At 35.0% G+C, this 10,229-nt stretch overlaps 1 protein-coding gene across 3 annotated transcripts in view; it reads right to left on the reverse strand.

Moving 5' to 3' along the window:
* Positions 1-8,930, reverse strand: part of LOC117319931 (histidine N-alpha-methyltransferase-like) — a 34,004-nt gene extending 25,074 nt beyond the window's left edge. Inside the window, exon 1 of one of the 3 annotated variants that reach the window (XM_033874655.1) lies at positions 8,793-8,930. Coding sequence is in view for 2 of the 3 variants with exons in the window: in XM_033874662.1 (XP_033730553.1) it covers positions 5,227-5,231 (5 nt within the window). In the remaining variant the exon portion in view is untranslated. Of the gene's footprint in view, positions 1-5,226; positions 5,442-8,792 lie in introns of those variants that run through there. The other 2 variants (XM_033874662.1, XM_033874641.1) reach the window with 2 other exon arrangements.
* Between the last annotated feature and the right edge of the window lie 1,299 nt (positions 8,931-10,229).

Raw genomic sequence — 10,229 nt, forward strand, 5'->3', positions numbered from 1 at the left:
ATTAATTTTAATGTCTTTTAGTTACGTTGAAACCAACTCGCCTCATTTCCAAACATAAAAGCACATACATCGTTCACAGGTTTGTAGGTTTTGCTCTCAAAATAGCGGCCAGTACGACGCAATATATTTTTTCAGAGTACATGTCTCTTATCGGTCAGCATTTACAAAATTGAAGTCATTTTTGAATCAGCGTTCGCGAAATCTAAGTGATTGAAAGTATTCCTATGCAGTCCTAACATATTTTTTGAAACATTCAGACCGCTTCTTCTCACAAACCAAATTGGCCTAGAATCATTTATTTTCTGAAACAACAATAACAACAACATTTATTACCACAGACATGTGTAAAAGTTCAAAGGAGCCACGGCACCCATGTAAAAGTTCTGGCTCCTGAGACCAGTGTATCCTCGTATAGTGATTTAAAGTTAGTCAACTCTGGTTCTGTCTCGACTTTTAAATATACCACCCAACCCTGGATAATTTAGAGGTCTAAGTCCGAAATATACTATATACCTGACTCTATGAAAGAGAAAGACGAGCCGGCCAGCTGCATGTAAGCCTCTGCCAGACTGTCGTATAATACTAAAATTCCCAGCTATATAGCTAAATTTAATTGTATGCCTCGAAATACACGTGCAGTTTGTCCTAAAACTATAGATAGACCGACACCTGAGCGTAGAGTAATGTACATGTAAGGTGGTTATAAATAAACACATACCCCGAACATTAGCCAATCAGAAACGTCGACAAATACAACCGGAAGGGATTCCCCAATGGGTAACCCCAGATAAACAATATGGACCGATGATCACAACAACACGCACTCTGGTTTACAGGATGTAAATATGGTATTATAAACAAAAGGTAAGTGTTCAAAACCCAAATTTTTTACACATGTAAACATTGGAAAGCTGTCAAGGTTGGGGCCACGAATACCATACATCCAAACTAGTAAAACACTGTTGAAATAATTTATAAATTAACACATACAACAGACACACACACACATTAAATATTAGCTGCGATGACGTAGCTCTGGACGACGGACGGAAATTTCTGACAGATGGTCGTCGTCAGAGCTACGATTCCCTCCCATTGCTCGTAATGTAGCAAAACAGTGAACCTCGAAAATGCTACAAATAGCGGATATCGTTTAACTTTGGAGTAATAGTTCGTATAATTAAACATTTCTGATACAATTTTGCAATGTATTAGCCTACCGTCTAATCTAGAAATCTTTAATTCGCATATTCTGATATCATACTGCTCGTAGTTGTCTCCGCCATGATACTTCTCGAAGAACTCTCGCGAGGATTATAACCCAAATATATGTCTCTGCCGTGATCCATATATGGATGAAGCTACTACGATAAATAAATACATAATCAGAGATATTTAAAGAGGCTTACCCACAGACGGACCGGTAAACGGCACATCTCCGATCACTAAATAAACTTCAGTACACGTTTCTATGTGACAAAATTAGAGGCTTTCTGACTTTATTTCTTGAAAACAATTACAGAATATGTATTTAAAAGACGTTTTAAAACTCAACCTGAGAGGGAAATGTATGGAATATAACGGCAAATCTTTGTAAATCGCCGCTGCCTTTGAAGTTATCACTGTGCGGCACTGTGCACGTGCTTGTTTCTTTGATGTGTCAATCAAATTAGACTTATTGCGGGTTGCGATTAAATAAATAATATTTAAAAATGAGGTTTTAATATCACTTTTCAGCGTTTTATAAGGAAAATAAAATGAAAACTCAACAATTCCAACAATCTGTCATGTGTAAAAAATCTTTTTCTATTAGCCAATTTTTCTGATCTCTCTGCGGGCAAGCCTCTTTAACCACTCTTTTGTAACTCTTGTGAAGAAAGCGAATCTTACTATGCGTAATTAAATAATTTCAGAATGAATTGACTTTCCTTACCGAGATATATTACTCCGAATCTGTTTTTCTGTTGAAATCTCGCGGGAAACCTCATTGGCATCAATTTATTTTGATTTCCTTATAAGGAAATTGACCTTTACACTTGTATCAAAGATGGCGGTATGTTTGAACTGATATCTCCGTGTGTCTTGCTCGTTTTGGATTTTACTATTTATTGTCAAACATTTGAAGTAATGTGCAGGTTTGTTGCTTGAATATTCATAATAGATACCAGAATCATCAATTTACATGTGTTTTTTTTATCCGAGAAAAATTTTACCACTGCTAATACTGCCCCGATGTGAATCACATCGGGGCTTGCTACACTATCGGCAATGGGAGGGACTTCATACCCTGCCGGAGAGCATTGTAGGCAGGGTATGAATATTCGTTCTAATTAAATATATATATACAATTATACATACAAGACAAAAAATACACAAACATCTATACATACATATGTACTCATACATACATATGTGTAAAACAGACTGGTTACATAAATGCATATGATCCCAAATATAGAGAGTATAGCTATACACACACTTTGATCAATAATTTACATACATATACACAAACATACACATTTTTCTCACACGGTAACACATAAACGTAAACGCTATCATAACAGGCACATGTAAAGTCCCATGAACGACATGAACATGTTTGGTCTTTTCTTGTCTTAACTATATAGGATAACATACATATTAATTTTGATACAATGATAAAAATATAAGTCTTCCTGAAATATTTACTGTGTCGAGCAGTTAATTAAAGTTACAAAGGAACAGTAAAATACTATAAAAAATTATACTACCACCATTCATCCAGGGAAATATAAGATGTGTTATATCAAAGTTTTACATTAAAATACAAAATATAAAAAAAAAAATTCACTAGTGTCAACTAGGTGAGCTAGGTTCTATTTTTTTATCTTGATCACCCATAGAGGATTTGTTACATTGTTTTATTTTTTTATTATAGAGCAAAAATACTTGACCATGCTATCCAAGTGTTTTAACATTTTCCCATGCTATCCAAGTGTTTTAACATTTTCCCATGCTATCCAAGTCTTTTCAAATTTTTCATTTGGGCTATAAGCTTTGTCAATTTCATAAATATGTGATCAATATAATTGGAACTCATTTGCAGTGGCTTTTCTTTTCTGTCTTCAGGTATAATATATAAAAATTAGCATGTATCAAAATTTATTTTGAAGAGATGTCTTATATTTTATATTTGCAGGAATGCATTTTTTTTAAATTCATTAGTTTCATGCAATAAAATGATTCCTTTCCTTAATTTTAAACTTTTGTTAAGTTACTATGTATGTCCTGTCAGTAGTTCTGTGTTACATGACATTCATAAAAGAGGTGCTCTATGGTTTCTTCGTTGTCTGGACATAAATAACATAATTCTCATTGTCTAATTCCAGTTATTTTTAGATAGTAGTTTAATGGAAGTATTCTCGAAAGAAACCTGAAAATGAACCATGGAATACTGCTGTTTTTAATAGTTAACAGTGAAAAAAATGTGGTTTAATAGATAATCATTTATCTTTTAGCTGTGTAAGTAAGATTTTTAATGTTAATTAGAGTATTATGTCTCTACTTCCTTTTCTATTTTGTAATACTACTTTAATGTGAAAAGGTTTTTGAATCAATGTATGATGTTGTCTGATGTCATTATCTCTCATTATTGTTTTTTATTGACACGCACATGCTTCTATATTTCAGGTTTCCAATGGTTATGTTAAAAGTCTGCATAGGTTAAACAGTTACAATCTTCTTGAAATAAGTTAACGATATAAACTACCTTGTAACAAATCATTATAGCAAAAGTGGTCGTTATTAATTGTAAAATTTTACCAAATTGGGGATTTTAAAAGATCTTTTATTCTTAACATTTCTCCTGCTTTGGTCCATGCTTCAAAGACGTCTCTTCAAAATAAATTTTGTGTCCGAAAATCTTGAATAAATATAATTCCTGAATCATCTTTTTTTTGTTTTTGTTTTTGTTGTTGACATATTTCTCCAAGCAAGTTTAGCCATTACTCATCTAAATAAATAAGCATTATCTTGATCCATGTAGTTTTTAGGCTATATATGAATTTTTCGAGACCAATCATTTTAGGCCGCCTTCGCCGTAGCCCTGAATAATTGCTTAGCGCTTTCTTCGAGATTAAATTGCATTTATTTATTCAATGAATCAATACGGTCTTTGTTGGAAAAAGGTAGAGATATAAATAAATAATTCAGTTTAGTAATAATTAAATATTTAAGAAATATTATTCTCCCTATAGGTGTTAAAATTCATTTTTTAAAAGCACTTTGATACTTATAAATCAAAATATTATGAATAAAATTTGTTCAAATATGATATAAAACACTTCTTCTAATTATCCAAAAGGCCTAGAATCGGGTTATTGTTATAAAATGAAAGACAAACGAAGAGATATGTGAGCGATGCAGGGTCATTGGATCTCTTGCTAGAAAAGCAATGTAAGCGCTCACAGTACTGTACACATATTAAGTAAATACCGTCCCATTATCAAGTATGACATCAGTAAAAATATACATTTTTGCGAGGTGCAATTTAATATGCGAAAATCACCGTCACGACTGATAAGTACCGAACACATCACTGTTGACAAATTATTACACGGTAATGATTCAAAAGCTTCGCGATTCCCGCTGCAATCAATTAATTACTCTGGTTAATTTCCGATCAAACGACCTTGGCATATATGTGTTACAGTCGGTTATAATAGGTGCACTATCCCTGCAATACTTAAAATTCTTTCTGCAATGACAATGTCTTTCAAACGTTGGGTCAGGCCAGGTAGACCCGAACATGGTCGAATCAAATGCACAGTCTATTTGAGAGCGCTCATCCACGACATTGTAGAGATTGTAATAGGTATGTCGGTGCATACAGTTATTATGAAGAAGGTAGGTAGGCAATATAGTACTGGACAAGGGAAATAGCTTATTTCAGTACTTTCGTTTCTTGCGTAATTCGTTACACAATGTGGTATATCAAATCAGGTCAAAAGCAATAATTCGTTGTTTAGAAGATGATGGCTACATGTACAAACACTTGTATCTGGTAATTCTATGTAGGTATGGGTTATGTCGTATAGCGGCGGTAGTGAACGTTGAAACAAGTTTAAAACAATGAACGTATCAATACACATACATACTCACACACGCATGCACACAAAACATTTTTTGTGACTTTATCTTCAATATCTGTTCGTAATACATGCCTAGCAAATGCTTTTCAACACTTACCTCATTTACCGTGTCGACTGCAATGTGGCGGCCATGACGCCCTATGTCATTCAATAAAGAGTACTAAGGTATGGTAGTACGAAAGCCCAATGTTCTCCAATCAGCGTCAAGAGGATTAAATTACACCAAATTCAAAGGGACAGTCCTTCGTTCCAATGGCAGATATGACATTTATAGTGATCAAGAAATGTTTGCACTCATACCTGGGCCGAACTAATGAAATACATGTCAGGTTTGCATAGAAAATCCGTATCTTATTGTTGCGAGTAGAATACGGTGAGCGACGACAGGTTACACGGTTGACATGTTTATTTGAATTGTTCCTTTAACTAGATGACGTCACATTAATCAATCGTACGTGACGTAAAAGAAAAATCAAGGTTGAGGTCCAGTTTAACAGTATCATTAACACTATGTTCTCGACATCCACATGGCTGCAGAAAGTGCTTTAGTTTGGTTTTGTATTGTTTAACGTCCTATCAGCAGCCTGGTCATTTAAGTACGGCCTCCACTGTGTGCGAGATGCATTCGTACGTTAAAAGTGTTTTGCGTGGTTGCAGTATGTTGTAATGTCCCATAAATATATAAAATAAAATGGTGTGCTGCGGGTTTACTTTATAATATTAAAAACCAGTGTACGGACAAATCAGACAACACAGGATCGGGACAGATAAATAACTCTTATACACACTCACACACACCAAAACAATGCATCATCTTTGGCAATCATCCTCAATCACTATCATGGTCATTATAATCGATGTCATCATCGTCATCATCATGACAATCATTATCTTCACCAAATCATCATCATCATCATCATGACAAGCATTAACATCATCATTATCCTCATCATCAAATGATATCAGTCTTTATAGGTATAATCAAGATGTACCTGTACAGATACTAATTCAATATTATTGACCGTGTCTATTGCTTGATTTTTTCACCTGCTGTGATGTTTAGTGTCCTTTGAAATCTCGGTATTTTCCCTGTTGACCTTTAGTAGATATAACTTACCTATCGATCGTTTTGTGATTTTGAATGTAGTTTCACTTTTGCCGACCTAGCATATCCGTCGTTGAATTGTACTTGTTTAACTTATTTCTAGAGGAATCGTCATGTGTTTGAACAAAGTTTCCTTCTTTAATTGTTTGTATATGTCCAGAATTTGAATTTACGTAATGATGCGACAAATTCATGCTTCATCTATGTCAGAAATGTTATAAAATCATTTTTCCTTGAAACATCGTGGATTAACTAATTGTGGAAAGTGTCTTCCACCACTTCGTCGTCGTTAGACATAATCTTAGCTGGATAAGGAAGTCCACCAATTCAACTTCCATACCGAAAATGCAATGGACTAAGTGGTTCTGGGTCGCTAGTATCCGACGAAATATAATTGTATTAATGGTCTTTCATTTAGTGAAGCCTCAACCTCTGTGGTTATTGTTAAGATGTACTGTGACATAAGTGCCTCCGAGAACTTTTTTGATACATTCCTTTGTTATGCCGATCAGCCGTTTCTAAAAACTGTCTTACCATGGTATGAATTAATACAAATTTCCGCACAGTTCCCGCTTCACGAAGTGAAAGAAACAGAGACTGGCTTAGACGTAGAATATCCTCAGCTCAGTAAGTTTGACCTTGACATTTAATCTTCAAACATGAAAAACAATCGCAAGCAAACACTTTAAGAAAGAGAATTTTATGAAGTATCAGTTTGATTGGCAAAAACAAACACAATTCATTGCATGGAAACTGATTTTTTTTTATATTTAGCAATAGTAACTTCGATCTTTGACACAGAAAAGCTATCCCAAGCAAACGTTTTAAATAAAAAAAAGCACTATGGAATTTGAGTACGATCGGCCTAATGGAAACTCAACTTATTACGTAGAAACTTATTTTCTTTTTATAGTAGGTAACCTTGACCTTGGACCTTTTACACTGAAAAGTAGTGATTTGAACCCAATTTGGTAACTCGACCCCCAAGCGGCCAAATGGACGGGGCCCAAAACATAAAATAGCGGTTATTGATTTAAATCGCTACTTGTCAAAAAGTCATGTATGGCTTTAAACCAAATTTAGTGAGAAGGATTCTTTGGGGAAGAATGAGAGATTTGGCATAAATGGTGACTGACTCTCTGGGGCCTGTGGGGCGGTGCCCAATAGATCCCTGGGGTAAGGGTTTGGTTTGGTTTGGTTTATTTTGTTTAACGTCCTATTAACAGCTAAGGTCATTTAAGGAAGGCCTCCCGTGCGTGCGACATGCATGCGTGTTGTGAGTGCGTATGTATGTTTTGGGAGGCTGCGGTATGTTCGTGTTAAGTCTCCTTGTGAAAGGCCGGAACTTTTGCCGATTTATAGTGCTACCTCACTGAAGCATACTGCCGAAGACACCCAGCAGCACACCCCACCCGGTCACATACTGACAACGGGCGAACCAGTCGTCCAACTCAAAATATGCTGAGCGCTAAGCAGGAGTAGCAACTACCATTTTTAAAGACTCTGGTATGTCTAGGGGACAGAACCAAAAGCCTTCCTCACAGCGGCGAACGCTCAACTAAAGGCCAAAAGTGAGGCATTGTCAAGGGAAACATTAGGAAGGAGAAAGTTGTTAAGAAAGAGAAAAGAGAAGATCCCAAATTTAGTCGCCTCCTACGATCATGCAATGGGGGCAGCAGGTACATTTCTTACGCCCTACCTGCAGGGCAGTGGTGTGTGTAGTGGTTGCAGGATAAAATATATTAAATCAGGCATTGCGAGAAATAAATATGTAAGTATTTATAATGAATGTGAAAGAGTATGCGTTAATTGTGTAACTTGTTATTGTATATAATTATCTTGTTGTCAATACAGGTTCATGATTGCACCAATATATTTTATGGCTTACACTATTTAATGTTTATCATACAATGTTGTTGGACCATTCACAGTGAAATAATCAAGTAACTAGTAAAGTCGTAAGTGATTTGCGACCGCCTTTTGTTCGGCGTGGTAAATAATTTACATTTTCGACATATAAACCAAGAAAGCCACAACAATCAGTGGTTTGGTTACCATTATTTTACAGTCACATTTGGCTTTTCATTTAGGGAAGTAATTACTACTTGATATACATTAATATTATTACAATTATATATTAACACAAATTACTTTTGTTAAACATAAACCACGATATTCAATATTTAGATGTGCCTGTGCAAATCAATATAGCAATATGCTTACGTTATTTTATTATATAAACCATTAATGAACACATGTATGATCATTAACCTATTCTGAAAAGGGGCCGAGGGTCTTGAAGAAGTTCTGTCTGCATCACCCAGGACAATATGTGCGGCGATATACTGAACACCTAATACGAAATTATATATTTGTATACATCTTGTACATGTTATATGTATTTTAAACTGATAATGGAGTTCTCCCATAAAAATCAACTTTATGAATTTTAATATATATCAAAGTTTGTTAAAAGCACATTTCATTTCAAATAGTTTATACCGGGTTTCTACAAGTATCACAATTGCACGTACAAATACGTTCTAATATAAACCTACCTAAAATGAGTCTCAAAATGACCACGTCGACTGTGTGTAGGCAGTGGCCGTCTCAGCTATCCTCCCGTCGAATGCAGGACAGAGATAATGACCACAAGATCTAGACAATACCTGGACACATACAAAGTTGACGTCACACAGGTAAACTGGACATACGTGCACAGCTATAACATGATATAATGAATGGCTCGCCATATCAAACAGAACCGACCGATTTCACACAATTTGTTATACTGTACTATATGCATATGTGTAACAGGGGCCGGACGCGATAAAAAAAGGTAGACGAACATACTTAAAACCCATTCCTTATCATAATTTAGAATATACTATTGCAAAAATGAAGGGTGAACCGGTAATAAAATGTTCATATGATAAAAATCTAAGTAATAATAATACCATTTAACATGCAAAAATAATTTTAATGGCCACTTTAATTATAACCAGTATAATATTTGATTGCATCCTGAATGCTAAGTCCGGACATGTGTATTGGTTATGTATTAGAAAACAGTTATAATGTTATTATGAGTTATAATAGCAAGCATAACATTTAACGCCGACAACTCATTTGGAAGCGTTTTCCTCCTAGGGATATTCGGCGGTAAAAATGACCAGATAAAAAAACTGGCCGTAATATTTTTGTCAGTAGCATACCAGGATGAAGGGATACTAAGTTTTTTCAGATGAATGAATATTAAGGTCAAAAGGGTGATTTTTAACAGCTTCCCATTATCCAAAAGGTCAAGGGTCATGGCATTAGTACTGTACCACCTTGACCTACTTTCTTGAAGACAGGTGTCAAATGTATTAATTCATTTTTCAAAACAAAATCATCAGTGTGGATTTCAGAACTCTGGGCCTGCTGACTGTCTAATTTCTTTGAGACTAATTATACATTGATAATCACATCTACCATTCTATAACCCGTCAAATTAATATGTATTCGTTCGTCCGTCCGTCGTTAACTTTCGTTTGTCTGGCAATTCCTTTCATTTTTCGACCGATCACTTAATTTTTTTTTATTTTTTTATTTTTTTTTTTTCAAATGTCTAGACATAATCTCAAAACAGTACAGGGACAGATAAATAAAATACATACACACACGTGATGGTGTATATACAACACATACACACCAACAGTGCATATGTGATCCGTGATATAAGTTTAACACAAATGCTTCTAGTTGTATTGTGCAAAATCTTACTGAAATTGGATAGCAATTATAGCGAAATCCCATAACACAAACACGCTTGAGCAATTGTGGCATGAAATATTTGTAGTAAGTTTCATAAAAATCCGTTGATAAATAAAGGCTAGAGAGTGCTAACAAGGAAAACAGGCACAGGCGGACGGACAGCGCAGTGTATACCATAATAATAATAAGTATATATGATAAGAAATGCATGAGCGAGCATATATTTCCTTGAATGAGCA

This window comes from Pecten maximus, chromosome 2 (assembly GCF_902652985.1).
Source record: "Pecten maximus chromosome 2, xPecMax1.1, whole genome shotgun sequence".
Lineage (NCBI taxonomy): Eukaryota > Metazoa > Mollusca > Bivalvia > Pectinida > Pectinidae > Pecten > Pecten maximus.